Consider the following 19,450-nt stretch of genomic DNA (forward strand, 5'->3'; position numbering starts at 1 on the left):
TCTTTTAAGGTCCTTTATTTGGGAAAGTCAAGGGGCAGGGCCCCCAGGGAGGCAGTTGGAATAGAGGCTGAGGAGGCCCGCCCTCCCTCCCGCTTCCCCTTATCCATCAGTCCCATAATCTGCCCCACCTCCGCGTCCACCTGGACACTATCCCTCTGCCTCTGCCTTTCCTTGGGCATGTAAGAGGTCAACCTTAAGGGAGTACAGAAGGGAGACCAGGACCCTCCACTGCTCCTAAAGCTCCACTTCCCATGGGAGTCGCACACCCCTTCCCGCGCTGAGCAGCGCACACTGTGAATCCGAGCACACACTGTGTGTCAGTACCTGGTCCTCCCCTTGAGCGCCGCTCTTCCTTGCGTCCCTGAAGCCCTCCTGAGCCTGAGACAGGGACTCCCTGCCACTAACCGTGATGGCGGAGGAGGAGGGCCAGGGCTTTCAGGTGGGGACCTTGGGGTACTGAGGGAAGAGGACACAGCTCCGTGGATTTGTGCCTGTGTTCTGATATGTCAGCACCCTCATGGCTTGGGCTTAATGCCTGACGGCCATGTTAACAGTCACTGGGCTGCGTCACTCAAGAGCAGGGACCACATCTTCGTCTTTGAAGCCCTAACGTGGTGCCTGGCAGACAGGCCTGTGTGAATAAACAGTTAGTCCTGGGCCATAGCGTTCTCTAGGCTGGTGCCCACCACGCCCGGTGCCTGGCCTGGACAGCTTGTCGGGCAGTACCCAGGCTTCAGAGCCCTGGAGTGGGCACGACACCTTCCCAGAGCCCCGAGATACTTTTAACAACTTCTCATTTCTATTCCTCCAGAGCACTCCAGACAATTCTGTTGAGCGGTGAGCCTAGTCCTCAAAGCCTCCAGCTCAGGCAGCTCTCCCGAGCCCCAGGCCCAGCTGTTCCTCAGGGGAAGAGCCTTCTGCAAAGTCTCTGGATCTAGGGACCGGTTGCTTCTTACGCGAGGGTGCGAGCCTGGCAGTGGGGTGGGCTGGGAGGCAGGACCTTCGCCTCCAGTTGGTTCAGAGCGGCAGCCTGTGACAGTGGCACCAGCTTTGATTTCCTTCTCCGTGTGTCTAGAAGTCTGGCTTCTTCACTCATCTCCTAACGCCTTTCATCAGTGTAAATACCTGTCACGCTGAGGAAACTCACCTTTACAATGGCCGAAAAGGCACCATTTGGGGAGGATGTGCTCAGTGGGAGCTATGCTGCTCCTGCTTCCCGAGCCCTCTGAGGATTTAGTCTTGTCTCTGGCAGTTAAGGGTGCCATGGCCCGAGGTCTCCTTGGATCAGGGCTGCTGTGGGGCCTCAGTCTTTGGCAGGGGGATACCCAAGGCAGAGTGAGCCCGCCAGCTGCGGGCTTCAGCCACCTGGCTTGGGGAACAGAATTCTTCCAAGAAGATCTGGGCCAGGTTCCGGAGCCTCGTGTTGGCCGAGAGAGAGAAGCGCAGCATGCACTGGACCACGGGCATGGCGGTCAGCTCGGGGTGGGAGCCAGAGCCTGGCGAGCTCAGGTACATGATCGTGGTGACAGCAGATAGCACAGTCTCCTCGTTGGGACTGGACAGGCAGTTGATGATGAGCGGGACGCCCCCTGTCTGCAGGATGTGTTCCTTGTTGGCCTTGTCTGAGCACAGGTTGCAGAGGCCTCCTGGAGAAGAGCAAGGTGAGTTTGGAGGCCTCAGTCCCGGGCCTCCTCCCAGCTCCTGTCTGCTCACTGAGTCCCAGGGAAGGGCCCAGGCCTGTGAGAGGTGGCCCAGGGACAAGAGATCCAAAGTCCATTCTGGTCTCCAGCCCTCCCCTTCAAGGTTCCAGAAAGGCTTTCCTGCCTGCCGCAGCCGAGCCTTCTGGAAGGGGTCACTAATCCCTTTCCCTCTTGGTTCAGCCAGTTCAATGGTTGATACGCTTTCCTCTTTTTAAAGTAAAAAATAAATAAAAACAAAACTCACAGTATATCATCACTTTAGAAGAATTTAAAAATATAGGTAAGGTGATGGTTTCACTGGTGTATACATATGTCAAAACTTATCAAACTGTACCCTTTAAATATGTACAGTTTATTTTTGTCAATTACCTCAATAAAGCTGTTAAAAATATTAGAAAGAAGCCAAAATATAAACCATTTAATCCTACCACCTAGACATTTAACATTTGCTTTTCAGTCCACAATTTTTAAATATGTGAACACATATAAATATTTAATAAATACGCGATACTTTCCCTTACTGTTTTGTAAGCCAGCTTTTTTCATTTGACAATGTATTGTAACATCTTTCCATACTAATAAATCTAAAATCATGGTATCATTTAATGGCTACACAGTACACCATTTTATGGATACAGTATAACTTATTAAGAGGTTAGAGCATTTTAGTGTCATTTTTACATGACTGTTACTAGGATTCTGGGGGACCAAAAAAGGGCCAAAGTGAGAGGCCCTTGGTTCTGGATCAAAAACCCCACTGCTTGGGTATTGCGGCCAGAGCCCCCATTCTCGCACGCCAGGCCTCCGAGCCCTCTATGCGGGAAGCCGACTTCCTGTGTGTCCTGATTGAGCTTCCTGCCAGCGTGGCACCCCCACCCTTAGGTTCCTGCTCCATGCAGAGGAGGGGCTTCCAACTCATTTGCACAACATGGCTGACCAGTCCTGAGTGTCCAATCAGGAGTTAGTCACAGCCCAACCAGGTTCCCACTTCTCTAGAAACAAGCAAAGAAAAGAGGGCTTCCCCCAGACTCCATCCCCACTAGGACACCTTCCTCAGCAAGAAAGGACAGGTGCCCGGGAGGCCCCTGCCAGGGACACTCCGCCTTCTCCTCCAGGGGCAGGAATCTGCCCAGCTTTGGCACTGCTGCCCTCTCCCTAGCAGTGCCTGGGTCAGTCTGAGTCCTGCTGTGGAAATGTTTTCACAGGTTTTACCCACGTGGCCTCCAGGGGCTTCCCACTGCATCTGGAATAACACCTAACCTCCCCTCCATGGCCGCCACGGCCCTGCACCACCCAGTCTGCTCCTTCTCCTTCTCCCTGTCACTCACAGCAGTCACCAACCTCGGGCCGCCCCTGGGACCTTTTGGCCCTAGATCTTCACATGCTGCCACCCTCTTGCTGGTCACCAGCCCCCCACGGCTCCCTCGTCAGTGAGGTTTCCCTGGAGTTCCCCACCAGCTGCTCCTGCCACATCCAGGCACTTCCCCCATCACCTATGTCATTTTCTTCATCTGCCTACAACTCTGAGAAATCATCTTCGCGGATTTGTTTGCTTGCTCACTGCCCACTGAGCCCCACGAGAAGGTACATGCCTGAGGTCAAGACCTCGGTTGTCTTAGTCCCACACGCCCTCGGTGCCCTGGCACAAGGGGCGCTCCACAAATATTTGTTGGAAGGGTTTTAAAGCAGTGAGCAGGGGAAAGGGTTGAACTGCAGAGGGTGAGGGGCTGGACAGGATGGCTCCCTGAAACTCTGCCCACCTCAGACCTCTGCAGCTGTGGGATCCGGGCTGCGGCTCCCAGACCGGGCAGATGTGAGGGAGGGAAGGGGCTGAGTGGTATTCCTGCAGTCATGAGGAAGATGAGCTGCAGGAGAGGGACGTAAGGCCCTCTGGCAGGGTGGTCCCTCCCTACGGGACACTCAGAGGCCTTCCCTACCAATCTCTAGCTCAGCACCTGTTCACCCCAGTGGAGCCCTTAGCACAACCTGGGGTCATCCTGTTGACTACCTTCTGTACTTGCTGTCTGTCCCCGTCACTGGGCACTACAATGCAGGTCCTGCTCTCTGGTTTACCTCTGTATCCCAGGGGCTTGCAACTGTGGATACTCACTGGCCACGTGCTGGGAACGTGACTGAACCCCATGAAGCAAGAGTTATCATCACCTCCACTTTAGTGGAAGAAGCTGAGACTGTTGAGTAACTTGCCCAAATCCCAGAGATGGGGAGCCCTTTGCCACTGCCATGGGAAGGGTGTCCCTCCAGAAGCCACAAGGACAAATAGTCCTGCTGCAGGCAGATGCCCGGCTCAGCCAGGAGCAGGGACAAGTGGAAACCCTCTGGCAGGCCTCTGGCTTCTCCATACTCTCTCTTCTGAGCTGAGGATGGTGAACCAGCTTCCTGCCCACACTGCAGACTCAACTCAGGGGTGGGGGATGGGACTGCTGTAACTGCTATAAACCATGATAAGATGAAGCCTGAATCACTCTCTGGCTGGTGAGTCATCACCACACCCAGGTGTGCCTGGTAGGGCACTGCCACCCAGGCCAGGGGATAATTAGATGGCATCTGCCGGAGGGTGGGGCAGGAGGAGGCCTCAGGACGGTGAGCCCCATCTACTCCCCATTTGCAGGCCTGGGAAGCCTCCGAGGATGGATGAGGTGCCTGTCAGAGCTCACCAGCTGCCTGGGCCCAGCCGCAGAGAAATCTTTAAGGCCCTCTGCCTTGTTGGTAGCGACCCTCAGAGGTGAAAAGAGGAGTGGGGCCTGGAAGGAGAACTTCAGGGCTGAGAAGGCCAAGCTGGAGCACCCAAGATGGAGCCAGAGGACCCACAAGAAGCCACGGCCACAGCTGCTGGGAGCCTTCCCTCCTGAGTCCACTCTGTGAGCCTGCCCTGAAGAACTAAGGAGGGCTCTTGTAGAAAAGGAGCAACACAAACCCTGGAAGCTTCCTACAGAATGCTCAGCAATAGCAAACTGGTTAAATCACTGGCACATCTGTATGATGGAAAATTATACAGTTCTAAAAATCATGTTTTCAAAGAATGTTCAGTATGCGAAAATGTTTGCAATATAAAGTTAAGGAGGAAAAAAAGGACATCAAATTGTATATACAATGAAACTGCAACTAAAAAAAAATAAGTCAAATAAGATGTCACCTCTTCCGAGAGCCTTCCGTGACCACCCCCATCAGCCCCTCTCGCCATCACAGCCTCTCCTCACCCACCTTCGCTCCTTTTCTTCATACTTAGAGTTCTTTCTTAACTCGTTTATTGGCTGTTGCCCCACTAAACCACAAACTCCAGGAGAAGGGGAACTTTGTCTTGTTCCATTCTGTAGCCTCAGCCTGGCATACAGCAGGTGCTCAATGAATAACTCTTAAATAAATATACACATTAAACGAGAAGACAGGAAACACACCAAAATGTTAACAATAGTTATCTCCGTTAAGTAGGATTATGGGTAATTGTAATTTCCTTTACTCTTTATTTTCCAAGTTTTCCTCAATAAAAATGTTATTTTTATAACCAGGAAAAAGGTTTTTTGGGGTTTTTTTGGGTGAGGAAGATTGGCCCTGAGCTAACACCTGTGCCCATCTTCCTCTGTTCTATATGTGGGACACTGCCACAGTACAACTTGATGAGCAGTATACGGGTCTGCACCTGGGATCCGAACCTGTGAACCCCGGCTCACCGAAGTAGAGCACACGAACTTAACTACTATGCCACTGGGCCGGCCCTGAAGGGATTCTTTTTTTCAAGCTAAATTTCACTCAGAAAGGAGAATAATTCATCAAATGACAACATTAAAAAAAATAAAAAGGCAAAAGGAGAAAATATTCATCGAACATATATCTGACAGAGGACACGTATCCAGAATATATAAAGAACTCCTGCATATCAAGAAAAAATGAACAGTAAAAAAACAAGCAAAAACACTTGAACTAACTCTTCACAAAAGGGCCAATACATATGAAAATGTGCTCGTAATTATTTATCAGAGAAATGAAAACTAAAACCACAATAAGATGCCACTACACACCCATCATAATGGTTAAAACAAAAAAGACTGACAATACTAAGTGTTGATGGGGAGGTGGAGCTACTGGAACTCTCATATGCTGGTGGTGGGGAGTGTAACACAGCATAATTATATTGGAAAACTATTTGGCAGCTTCTAATAAAGTTAAACATACATCTATCCTGACTCAGCAACTCCACTCCTACCCGAACCTATCTGAGAAAGATGAGTACCTATGTATACAAGCAATCTGCCAGGGAGAAATGAGTACATAAGGATACTGGAAGATTTGTATAAAAATGATCATAACAGCTTTATTCATAAAGGCTCCAAACTAGAAACAAGTCAGATATCCATCAACAGGTAACTGGACGAACAAATTGTAGCATATTCATACAAAGACACACACTAATGATACTGTGACAATCTGGACGAATCTCAAGACATTATGTTGGATGAAAGAAACCAGACACAAGGGTGCATCCTGTATGATTCCATTTATATGAAGATCAAGAACAGGCAAAACTGGGCTGGCCCTGTGGCCTAGTGGTTAAGTTTCGCGGCCTGGGTTCAGTTCCAGGTGTGGATATAAACCACTTGTCCGCAGCGACCCACATACAAAACAGAGGAAGACTGGCCCAGATGTTAGCTCAGGGCAAATCTTTCTCAGCAAAAAAAAAAAAAGGCAAAACTAACCTCTGGGGATAGAGGTTAGAATAGTGCTTGCCTAGGGGTGGAAGACACTAACTGGAAGAGCGTGTGAGGGACCTCTCTGGGGAGATGGAAACATTCTATATCTTGGTTTAAGTGCTGGTTACATAGATGTACATATACCTTAATGAATTTAAAAATCCATCAAACTGACACTTGAAATATGTGCATTTCACTGTATGTTGATCATGCTGCAATTTAAAAAATGCTTACCAAACACAAAGGAGAACAAGTTCTGACTGGCTGATGAACATGTTTTAGACAAACCAGACGAGACAGAGAGAAAGAGAGCAAGAGTGAAAGCAGAGCCCTTCTAGATGCAGGGGTCACAGAAACCCCGGGAGGCAAAAGAGAAAACCTCAAGTGCAGCCTGGGATGAGAAAGCTGGAGGCTCAGAGAGGTCAGATAGGTGACCTTGGGTCACACAGCAAGTAGGGCACTGGCGTTGGGAGGGAGAGGAGGGTCTAAGGATTGTCCTGGGGATTAAATGAGGTTATGCTGACAAGTGCTTAGCCAGCACCTGGTGCCTTCGGGCCGGGTGAGCCTTAGGAGACAGTGGCCCAAGACGTTACCACATCCGAGGACCTGCCCACCTCAGGGCACTGGGCTGACCGCAGCCCATCCCAGGGGAAAATCTTCATTTGGGACTATTCATTTTTAGGTCTTACTTTAGGCCTTGGAAATAGGTCTTTCCAAAATTTCAAGCGTAAGGGACAGAACAGTATATATAGAAAGCCACCACTAAGTGTAAGAAGGGGGTATGACAAATACACGAATATGCTCACATTTGCTGGTTCTAGATGGGGGGGAGGGGGACAGGGTGGAAGGGACAGAAATGGAAGTGAGACTTCTCTGAAAATACCTTGTAATATGGTTTTGACTGAAACTGATGAATGTTTCTAGTAAAAAACATCAAATTAAATCAAAAGAAAAAAAAATCATGGCTTTTCATCCTTCTGATTTATATTTCACTTCCAAAAATTTATCCTTCAGGTCCACTCCCACAAGTGAGAAATGACATACAAATCAGGTCACTGCTGCAGCACTGCTGGTGAGAGCAAGACGGAGGCATCCTCACCGTCCATCCCTTAGCAGCTGGCTCAGCGCCAGTCCCGCCAGGCCGCGCAGCATCAAGCAGCACTCACAGAGAACGAGGAGCTCTTTACGGCTGACACTGCAGGTGTGCCAAGATATGATACTAAGTTAAAAAAGTAGCAATACAGATACATACTACTACTGCATGTGTAGGACATGCAAAAAAGTATACATAGAAATATGTACATGTTTGTTTGTAAATCTTGAAAATCTCTCTGGAGGGAGGATACACAAGAAACTAGTAACAGCGGTTGCCTCCAGAAAAGGCTACAGAGGGAGTTGTTTCACTACACACCTTTTTGAATTCTCCACCATGTGAATCAACTATGTATTCACATAAATTAATAAAACACATACATCCTGCTTGCGCCTAGAACTAAGAGGAAGGGGAATTGGTCTCTGCAAGTCAGGGAGGGATGGCGGAGGCTGCCCTCGTCCAGGTGAGGGCGGCCCAGAGCAGCTTCTGAGCTAGTGCGGAAGGCAGCAGCGGTGTGAGAACCTCCACATCACCCCTGCCTATGAGGGGGATCCTGCCACAGGCGCACGGCTGAGGAATTTCTCTTTAAGCAGAAAGATGTGTGACCCCAGGAGCCTAACTGATCAGCGAGAGAAGGAGGTACCGGGGAGCCCCAGATGATGAAGGATGGAGCAAGGGCTCTGGTGGGTAGACTAGTTAGAATCCCAGTACTGCCACTGAGGACCTAGATGACCAGGGCAAGTAACTCAATTTCTCTAAGCCTAGGTTTCTTCATCAGCAAAATAGGCAGAGAGAGATTAAATAATGTGGTTAAGGCCCCTCCCCGGCACACAGGAGATGTGGACCAAGCATGCAACTGTCTACAGCCTCTGAGGCTGGCACAGGGCCATACCTGCAACCCACACATATAGAAAAGCGCTGACACACACAGGTAGAGTTTAACAACGAGAAAGCAAATGCCCATGTAACCAGCACTGAGGTCAAGAGCTAAAACACTGTCAGCAATCCAGAAGCCTCTGCACGTCACTTCTGGATCCAATTCTCTCCCTCTCTCAGAGGTGAACACCCTCCTGACTTGTAATAATTTAATAAAATTATTAATTAATAAGCAGCACCTTTTAACTTTTTAATAAAAAATTAATTTTACTACACACACATATCCCTAAACACTGTAATTCAGTTCTGCCTGTTTTTGGACTTTATAGAAATGGAATCCCATAATACATAGTATTACATGGCTAGCATCATTTGCTTAACATTATGTTTATGATTATTGCACGTAGCTGTAGATCGTTCATTTACCTTGCTAAGTAGCATGAATATCCCACAATGTCGGTGTCCGTTCTGCTGTTGACTGTTTCCAGCTTGGGACTGTTACAGACACTGCTGCTAGTAACATCTTTGCACATGTGTCTGGATGTGCATGTGCCCTAACCCTGCAAACGTAACTGCTGGGTCATGGGGCGTGCCTGTCTTCAATTTTACTAAACACTGTTTTCCAGATAGAGGCTGCTAAGGATTTATCTACCAGCCTTTTCCCGAGCATCACCACCATCTGGTGGCAGCTACTTGTATTGTAGGAAATAGAACACAGGAGAGCAATTTAACCTGAATTCTAAGAGGCCACCTACTTGAACCCTGTTTTAGTGACAAAACTGCCAAGTATTGTGTGATATCCCAGGATTCAACCAGCTTTGATGGAAGCAGAGAATTCTTTCCTGGTTCCTTTATATCTCCACACAGCATCTAGGATGGTGCAGGTGGGTGACCCAACAGGTAGGAGCAGATGGTGCACAGACTGCATATAGGACACCTGAGAAACAACCAATGGTGCTTTGGGCAAACAGTCCTAAACTTAGGCCAAAAGCTCCCAGAGTTTTTATTTGGGGCATGAGCTCCAAATTCTTTCACACATTCGAGTATTTACTAAGATCCTGGCTTTACATCTGGTTCCTCATAATTCACATCCCCCATCCCAGACGAGGGCAGCCCTGGCTGACCAGTGCCATCTCCCAGTGGTAGCTCCTCTTAGACACCATCAAATGTAGTCCCGGACTGTGAGCACCCCCAGTCATCGCAGGGATGACTTCCCACCAGAGCCACCTCACAGATATTGTGGAGGTCGCAAGGCGCTGTGGAAACAAAGAACAAGGGAAGAAAACGCTCTGCTTTGAGTCTTGGCTCTGCCAGTAGGGTCCCTTGGGCACAGAATTTGGATCCAGGCACACAGGGGTAAACTCCTGGAAGTGTGGGTAATCTCACATATCAAGAGTGTGAGCCTCAGGCAACGGAGCGAACCTCACTGAGGTGTTGTTTCCTCATATGTAAAGAGGGCTTAGTACTACCTGCCTCGCTGTTGGTGACATATTCAGAGACCTTACAGGCAGTGCTGGTACTAGGTGGGCAGGTGCTGGTGAATGTGGACACACAGTGGGTATGTGGTAGCATCTCAAAAAGGTCACTTTTATCCTAACAGCTCCCAAACCAGAGCCCTTGACGCAGAGGGAAGAAAGAGCAGCCAGGACAACAACCAAAGGGTAAATAAAATAGTGCAAAAACGGTTCTAAATGGGCAAATCCACAAAAGAAAAGGTCAAGAAAGGGAGGAAGGCAGAGAAAAGACTTCAAAACCCCTGTGTGCAGCCGGCCCCGTGGCCAAGTGGTTAAGTTCCCGTGCTCCGCTTTGGCGGCCCAGGGTTTCCCCAGGTCTGATCCTGGGCGCAGACACGACACCACTCATCAAGACATGCTGAGGCAGCGTCCCACACAGCAGAGCCAGAAGGACCTACAACTAGAATATACAACTATGTACCGGGGGGCTTTGGGAAGAAGAAAAGAAAAAGAAAGCAAGCAAGCAGACTGGCAACAAATGTTAGCTCAGGTGCCAATCTTAGGGGAAAAAAGGGAAAGGAAAACCCCTGTGCGTTATCTGCAATAGCTGGAACCAGATTCTTCTTCAGGGCTGCAGCTGTAGTGATGTGGGCATTTGAGAGGTCACAGGAGAACGACCCCCACAGACACACAAGGGTCAGGAACACCAGTTCACCACTGGCGAGTGACTGCTATGGCTTTCAGGCCTGCTGCCACCACTGACAGAAGTAACCACAGCCAAACCAAAGCGCTGGTGGAGACCAGGCTTTCAATTCTGAGAGAGGAGGCCAAGCCACTTGACAAGAAAGAGGTCTCCCTCACGGCTGACTGCATCAGAACTGCGGCGGAAGGACGCCTGCGACTGCGGGGGCTGCAAGGACAGACAGAAGGAAGCCTGCATACTGACCCCAGCCTGCTGTTAACCAGCCGAGGGGCGGCTGTCTGCGCCTCAGTTTCCTCATCAGTAAAATGAGGGATGTGGAATAAGCTCCTTTCTAGCTTTCAGTCCACAGCCCTAGGAATTAGGAACTCCTCCAAGGGCAGGGAAGTGGTCAAGAGGACAGCTTCAAGAATCTGACAGCCTGGCATTGAAGTCCCAGGTGCGGCACTCTTCAAAGCTTTGACCAACCCACGGGCCCTCCCTAAGCCTCAGACTCCTTACCGGGAAATGGATGTTAGGAGCACACCTACTTTTAGTGCTGTCTCAGGGTCAACAGCGACAAAGTACAGGAAGCCAGTGCCTGGCACACAGTGACAGCTATTATTACAAGTCCCAGTAAGTGTAACAGCACCAGTCCTGTCGCTGGGAAGCGTAGCACAGTGCCAGTGCACTTAGGGAGTTCCCTTGACAGGACACCATCCCTCCCCACCTCACCTCTCTGGGAGACAGGGAAGTGCTTCTCCTCAAAGTGGCTCCAGAGAGCAGGCCCTTGGGTGGAGGCCTAGGGGATCCCGCAGCTGCAGACACTTTAGCTCATTCAACACCTCTGTGAGGCAGGTGCTGGCCCACGTGACACATGATGGGAAAAGGGACATCACACCCAGAGTTACGTAGGAGGGTGAGGACTTGAACCCAGGCCTGCCTGACCCCAAAGCCCACCTGTTACCAAACTCACTATGCTCCCTGCCAACAGACAGACATTGGTTTTGATTTTGCGAGCCATGGCCACGGGCAATCTAATCCAGCTCTCCTCTCTGCCAGTTATTCCAGAACCAGCCCCACTCAGGGCGGCAGTGCCAAGTCATGGCCAGTACTCGGCACCTTTTGGGTCCCTCCCTCCCTTTCCATCCTCTTCCCCATACCAAAAGGCTTGAGCGTCCAAGGCACAACAGAGATCACAATCTCAGGCCTGCCACCAGAGAGAAAAGATTTAAAACTACAAAGTGCAGCACAGAGCCTTTTAGCAGCAGAATAAGCACCTTACAGTGTTTCCCATTTAGCACCAGAGATATTAAGAGAAAAGGAAATGAGAGCAGTAACAAAATACGCTCCTAAGTAGCACTGGGACTCTCCTTTTAAGCTATGCATGACAAATGCAAGAGAAATTTAATGTGCAGAAGATCCCACGGAAGGATTCAGTGCTGGGAAAGCTACTGCTCTTGGGACCAGGGACTCTGCTCTGGCGGGGAGGAGGAGGAAGGGAAAAAAAGGATGAAAAAGTGGCTGGGAAAAGTATAACTGGTGATAAGGATGCTAGACAAAGCCCCTTCACAGAGACAGAGAGACACGCACACAATTCTGCTCACACAACAGTCCTTCGAGGTAGGCAAGGCACAGATGAGGAAACACAATACGCCTCAGAGAAGGGACAGCACTCACCCCAAGAACTGGCTAAGAAGTGGAGAGGCTGGGACTGAGGACTCCTGGTCCCGGGCTTGGTCAGCCACTCTGGGAAGCTGCCCAGGAGAGCAAGAACCCAGGCCAGGCCCAGACACCCCCGTAGTTCCCAGCTCAGCGGGCCAGCATCTCAGGCTGCTCCTGCCTTGGGGAAGCTGCTTCCTGGTCCTGTGAAAACTTTTCTTGGGTGACTGCTCTTTTTAGGCAACTTTTCTCCAGAGGCAAAAGCCTTGGTTGGAGGAGCTCTATGACTCCCAGGTGGAGGTTTAGCCACATGCTTCTGCAGGGGCCACTGTCACCATGCAGATGGCAGAAGCTGTAGAGCAGAGTTACAAAAAGGGAGGGGATGGAGGATTCACACTGAAGAGAACCCTCAAGTGACCAGTGTTTTAGAATATTTATTTAGCATAGTCTTCCAGAGGCGCAGGGACATGAGGTAGCACCACTCTTAGACTTGGGCACCTGGGTCTCCTGCCTTGGCCCAGCTTTAGAGGGCCTCACTCTGGCACTCCCCATGGGTTGAAGAGTCCAAGGAGCCCACCCAAAGCCCATCCCCCTCCCTTCATACCTGGAGCTCCAGGCCCTAAACCTGCTCCCATAGCTGCAGGTGCCTCCTTTCTGGATCCTGATTCCCAGGGGTGAACTCCACTGTTGGTGTGTGTACCCCCACTGTCGGTATAGACATTCCTAAGTCCAAGGAGTGGCCACAGAGCAAGTGTTTGTGGGGGTGAGAACGGAGCATGGATGTCCACACACATGTGTGAGAAGAGAAGGAAGCCGACACCCATGTGTACTCTAGTCCTGGATACCATAAACATAGGGGCAGACCTGGATGGTCTTTCAAAAACCTAAATCACATTTACCTATGATGTATTCAGAAACAAAAAAAAGTGTTACTTGATTCTATCAAGGCTTTCAATCTAATTTCTAGGTCACAGGAAATAAAGGGGAAGGGGATAGAGGAACAAACCAAATGACGCCATAAAGAGGCAACCAGACAATTCAGAAGGCAAGACGACCTGGATCCTTCAACAACCAGTGTTATGGAAAAAAGAGTCTATTAATGATTAAAAGAGATATAAGGTAATTTATGTAGTGACTTCCTCCCAAAGAATACAACATGGAAAGGGTGGGGAGAGTAATTTACAGTGGAGAAACCTGACAAACACTGCCTCAGCCAGGGGATGAAGGGCAACATCAACAGGGATGCGTTATGTTGACAGCATGTACCCTGATATGACGGGATGAGAATGGCACTTCACCTCTGTGGCCATCCTCTCCCCAAACCCACAACCCAGCCTAAGCATGAGAAACACATAAGACAAATCCCAATTGAGGAACAGTCTACAAAACTCCTGACCTCCTCAAAAGTACTCCTGAAAACTGTCAAGGTCATCAAAAAAAGGGCAAGTCTGAGAAACTGGCACAGCCCAGAGGAGCCTAAGAAGGTGTGACAACTAAATGTAACATAGTATCCTGGGTGAGATCGTGGAACAGGAAAAGGACATTAGGGAAAAACTAAGGAAATTTGAATAAAATATGGACTTTAGTTAATAATAACGTATCAATATTGGCTTATTAATTGTAACAAATGTACCACACTAAGATGTTAATAAGAAGGGAAGCTGGGTGTGGCACAGAGGAACTCTCTGTATTATCTTTGCCATTTTTCCAAAACTGTTTTAAGATACAAAGCTTACTCAAAAAAAGAGAGAGAGAGAGTGAAGGACCTATATAATGAAAATTACAAGGCCTTTCTGAGAGAATTGGATGACGACATAAGGAGATGGAAAGACATTCCATGTACATGGATTGGAAGAATAAACATAGTTAAAATGTCCGTTCTACCTAAAGCAATCTACAGATTCAACACCATCCCAATCAGAATCCCAATGACAGTTTTTACAGAATTAGAACAAAGAATCCTAAAATTCATATGGGGCAACAAAAGACCCCGAATTGCTAAAGCAATCTTGAGAAAAAAGAACAAAACGGGAGGCATCACAATCCCTGACTTCAAAACATACTACAAAGCTACAGTAATCAAAATAGTATGGTACTGGTACAAAAACAGGTGCACAGATCAATGGAACAGAATTGAAAGCCCAGAAATAAAACCACACATCTATGGACAGCTTATCTTTGACAAAGGAGCTGAGGGCATACAATGGAGAAAAGAAAGTCTTTTCAACAAATGGTGCTGGGAAAACTGGAAAGCCACATGTAAAAGAATGAAAATTGACCATTCTTTTTCACCATTCACCAAAATAAACTCAAAATGGATCAAAGACCTAAAGGTGAGACCTGAAACCATAAGGCTCCTGGAAGAAAACGTAGGCAGTACACTCTTTGACATCAGTATTAAAAGGATCTTTTCGGACACCATGCCTTCTCAGAGAAGGGAAACAATAGAAAGAATAAACAAATGGGACTTCATCAGATTAAACAGCTTCTTCAAGGCAAATGAAAACAGGATTGAAACAAAAAAACAACCCACTAACTGGGAAAAAATATTTGCAAGTCATATATCTGACAAAGGCTTAATATCCATAATATATAAAGAACTCTCGCAACTCAACAACAAAATATCAAACAACCCAATCAAAAAATGGGCTGGAGACACAAACAAACATTTCTCCAAAGAAGATATACTGATGGCCCATAGGCACATGAAAAGATGCTCATCATCGCTGATCATCAGGGAAATGCAAATCAAAACTACACTAAGATATCACCTTACACCCGTTAGAATGACAAAAATATCTAAAACTAATAGCAACAAATGTTGGAGAGGTTGCGGAGAAAAAGGAACCCTCATACACTGCTGGTGGGAATGCAAACTGGTGCAGCCACTATGGAAAACAGTATGGAGATTCTTCAAAAAATTAAAAATAGAACTACTATAGATCCAGCCATCCCACTACTGGGTATTTATCCAAAGAGCTTGAAGTCAGCAATCCCAAAAGTCCTATGCACCCCAATGTTTATTGCAGCACTGTTTACAATAGCCAAGATGTGGAAGCAACCTAAGTGTCCAGCAACAGACGAATAGATAAAGAAGATGTGGTACATATATACAATGGAATACTACTCAGCTGCAAAACAGAACAAAATCATTCCATTTGCAATAACATGGATGGACCTTGAGAGAATTATGTTAGGTGAAATAAGCCAGCAAGAGAAGGATAATCTGTGTATGACTCCACTCATATGAGGAATTTAAAATTACGGACTAAGAACAGTTTAGTGGATACCAGGGGAAAGGTGGGGTCGGGGGTGGGCACAAAGGGTGAAGTGGTGCACCTACAACATGACTGACAAACATTAATGTACAACTGAAATTTCACCAGATTGTAACCTATCAATAACTCAATAAAAAAAAAAAGAGAGAGAGAGAGAGATCAAGATTCAAAGAACATACCAGCTGAAATGCATGGATCCTGGCTTATACAAACAAACAAAATGTCCTTTTGGGAACTATTAGAGAAATTCACATAACTGGGTATTAGGTAACAACGGAATTATTATTAAAGGTAGGCTTCTTTCTCTAAACGAGTAAGATTCCTTTCACTACATACAGAAATGTTTTTGTTTTTTACTTTTTCTCCCCAAAGCCCATCCGGGTACATAGTTGTATATTCTAGTTGTGCGCGCCTTTGGTTGTGCTATGTGGGACGCCACCTCAGCATGGCTTGATGAGCAGTGCCATGTCCACGCCCAGGATCCAAACCTGTGAAACCCTGGGCCACTGAAGCGGAGTGGACGAACTTAACCACACGGCCATGGGGCCAGCCCCAGAAACGTTATTTTTAAAAGATGCATGCTGAGGGGCCAGCACGGTGGCATAGCTGTTAAGTCCGCGTGCTCCGCTTAGGCGGCCTGGGGTTTGCCAGTTTATAATCCGGGTGTGGACATACACACAGCTAATCAAGCCATGCTGTGGCGGCATCCCACATATGAAATAGAGGAAGATGGGCACAGACGTTAGCTCAGAGCCAATCTTCCCCAGCAAAAAGAGGATTGGTGGTGGATGTTAGCTCAGAGCTAATCTTCCTCACAAAGAAAAAAAAAAAAGATGCATGCTGAAAAAAGAATTTTTGTTCACCCTCAGATTAAATTCCAAACTCATTCCCATGGCCTAGATCTAAGCCCCTGTAAGCTCTGGTGCCAGTGACCTGTCTAACCTCATTTTGTACCACTCTCCGGTTCACTCATCACAATCCTGCCACACCAGCCACCCTTCTGGCTCCTCCTGCCTTAGGGTCTTTCCCCACACTCCGCCTCTGCCTAGAACGCCTTCCCATGAAGCCAAAACGGAAGTAGCCCCCAGTTCCTATTGCTCTGTCTCACAACTCTGTTTATTTCCTTCAGAGCCTCAGCTTCTTTGTTTGTTCCCCATCTGTCTCCTCCACTAGAATGGAAGCTCCTTGAGAGCAATGACCTTTTCCCAACTTGTTCACCACCTCTCCAGCATCTAGAACAGTACCTTGCTCACACAGTGCATGCCCAATAAATATGTGCCCAGTGAATAATTCGATAGGTCTCAGACCATAACTACAGGAGCCATAAACTACACGTTCCAAGTTACCTCTGCTTCTCTTGATATTAAAACATTAAAATAAAAATGTTCGAAAGATCACTTTCTAAACTTTCTTCCCTCCAAGTGGCTTCAATCTATTCCCTCATTTATGATCTCATCTCTAAGCAGGAGCGAAGGCAGACACGCAGAGGGAGTCCTGGGCGTGAGTTCCAGACCTGACTCCAGCTAGCTGTGACCCGGACAATGTGCGAACAGCGGAGGCGGCACAGACATCGAGGGGGGTCTGCCTTGGCAGCTGAGGGACGCCTAAGAGATTCCTTTCCCAACGGCTCACTTCTCACATACTTAGCTCACCACAGCCCATCAGGCATCTGGGGGCCCAGGCCCATCCTTACCAATAGCAAACTCCACCAGGGTCTCATTCTCCTCCGACAGCGAATCGAGGAATAAATCCAGGACCTGCAGCTGCCGCAGATACTGGTAGTTGCTGGGGTCATAGGCGAAGTTGGCGAGGTTGGCCAGGACTTGCTCCTTGGCGTCTGCAGCGGAAAAGCGGCACTGGAGCCCGGTCCCGAGCGGAGGCTGCGGCCGGACCCCGACCAGTCCCCTGACCCCCACCCTGCCGCTCTCACCTTCGCTCTCCGTCTCCTGGAACTCCGTGACCAGCGCCTGCAGGTATCCCAGCCGGCCGACGTGGGGGTCTACCTTCGGCTTCTGGGCCATGGTCGGGGCGGGGGAGGGCCCCCGGGGCTCAGGCAGGAGTGCGGGAGGCGAGGCGGGAAGCTGGGCGAGAACCTCCCGGGCCTCCACCGATCCGGGCAAAGGCGGGCCGGGCGGGAAAGAGGTTCCTTTCCTGGGTTCAGGTTTTGCAGTAACGTGCAGCTGGAACTGGGATGAAGGGGATGGGGTGAGGTCTCACGACCTTCTAAGAGGTGGATGTGAAAATTCTAAATTGGGGCGTGGGAGACAAGGACGGTGCTCCCCTCCGGAGGACACAGCAGCGACAGCCAGCACTCAGCAGCTGGGCTTGATTTTCGGCTCAGTTCCGGACTTCCGGCGGAAGCCACGCTTAGCTCCGCCCCAAAGGGCGGAAGGGGCGGGCCAGGGGCGGGGCCGTCGCTCGTGCGCGTGCGCGTTCTGCTTCACGCTTTACTTCCCTGCCCGGGGCGAAGGACCTCGGAGGGTTACGTGTGGTTTGACGAGCACCTCTAGGATCCTTGGTAGCTCAGAGATGCCGGAGGGCGCCCGTGTAGGGGGCTGTCGAGGCAGAAGCACCTCTAGACTCCCTTGCACCTGACGAAGGACGCTCTTCCAGAGCTCAGGCGCCGGCTCCCTGCGCCCCCACCATGGGTCCTTTGACACTACTTTCCTTTTTTAAAAAAATTGCGGTAACATTGGTTTATAACATTATATAAATTTCAGATGTACATCAGCATATTTCGACTTCTGTGTAGATTACATCATGTTCACCAGCCAATGACTGATTACAATCCATCGCCATTGGCATGTGCCCCAAGCAGCCCTTTCGTCCTCCTCCCTACCCCAGTCTCCTCTGGTAACCATCAATCCAATCTCTGTCTAAATTGTTGTTGTTATCTTCTACTTAGGAGTGACACTACCTTCTGCTCGCTTTTCTAAAAACCCTCTGCTCCCCATGCTCGAGCTGAGTCCGCCACGTCTAGCCAGAAATCTCGGGAACTGGGTTTGTCAGCCAGGCGGACGGGGAGCGCTGGGGCAGCACCAGCGGGCCATAGGAGCCTCAGTTCACCCAAAGTCACCGCTTTGGCAGCTTTCTGGATTGTGAAGCACTGGATGCCGAAGCCCTTTGGCCTAATTCTCTCTTGGGGCTTCTGGGAAAGGTGGTGTGTGACCGAGACCAAGTAGGCACAGGAAATAGAGCACCAGGGAGGGAGATGGCCCTGCTGCACTCTTACCGTGCTTGAAAATGTAGGGGTTAACTGGGCTTGGGCTGTGAGCTTCTTGAGGGCAAGGACCATGTGCCTGCCTGGCATGAGAGCAGAGTGGAGTGGCAGCCACACTCTGGCTTGCCACAGCCCCATTGGGAACAGTCCCCACCTCTGTGGGCTCAGGTCCCTGTGGTCAGCCCCTGCCCTATGCACGCCCCCTGGGGCAGGAGCTATGACCACAGTCTGGGTGCTTGGGTACTGTGGCTGCTCCATGATGGTGGTGGCTCCAGGCCCCTCCCCAGGCCGTTCAGCTTCTTTAGGGGAACTGATGTGACCTGGGGAAGTACACCTCAGCCCAAGGTGGCCAGGTGCTTCTCTGCCTTTGGCTGGCCAGAGCAGCAAAGGCCTGGGGACCAGGAGCTCAGGGCTTGGGGACAGGATGGCCATGAGCTCTACCACATGCTGCTCAGGAAGTGCTCCAGACCCTCTCTAGATTTCCAGGAAATCAGCTCAATGTAAGTTCTGGCATCAGATAGGCCACCCCATCCTCCCTTATTTGTAACTTCCTAGGCCTCAGGGGCCCTCCTCCTTGGGGAAGAATGCTCTGTCCTTGGTTTTGTGCTGAGGGCAGCAACCAGGTCTTACTCCTCTCTGCCCAGTCCCTGGCAGGCAGTAGATGCCCAACAAATATTTGTTGAAGGAATTCTGCCCAGAGATTACTGCCACTCTTGCCTGGAGGCAGATGAAGTCAAAGTCGCCTGTGCTGAATGTTCACTGCTATCTTTTTTCCATAAAAG

The 19,450-nt window shown here is 49.3% G+C and overlaps 1 protein-coding gene across 3 annotated transcripts; it reads right to left on the minus strand.

The window, feature by feature from the left end:
• On the minus strand, window positions 1–18,123 carry ARMC7 (armadillo repeat containing 7). Of its 3 annotated transcripts, none has more exons than XM_008513244.2 (3): window positions 17,379–18,123; window positions 17,142–17,285; window positions 1–1,646 (listed from the first exon to the last, which is right to left on the minus strand). In XM_008513244.2, exons 1-3 carry the CDS (start codon window positions 17,467–17,469, stop codon window positions 1,285–1,287), a joined length of 597 nt encoding a protein of 198 aa, XP_008511466.2. In that variant the 5' UTR covers window positions 17,470–18,123; the 3' UTR covers window positions 1–1,284. The 3 variants fall into 3 exon arrangements, with proteins under 3 accessions (XP_008511466.2, XP_070417593.1, XP_070417594.1); XM_070561492.1 differs by having other exon boundaries at window positions 1–1,907; window positions 17,379–17,833; XM_070561493.1 differs by having other exon boundaries at window positions 3–1,646; window positions 17,206–17,285; window positions 17,379–17,607.
• Window positions 18,124–19,450: the final 1,327 nt, after the last annotated feature.

This window comes from Equus przewalskii, chromosome 10, assembly GCF_037783145.1.
Source record: "Equus przewalskii isolate Varuska chromosome 10, EquPr2, whole genome shotgun sequence".
NCBI classification, from domain to species: domain Eukaryota; kingdom Metazoa; phylum Chordata; class Mammalia; order Perissodactyla; family Equidae; genus Equus; species Equus przewalskii.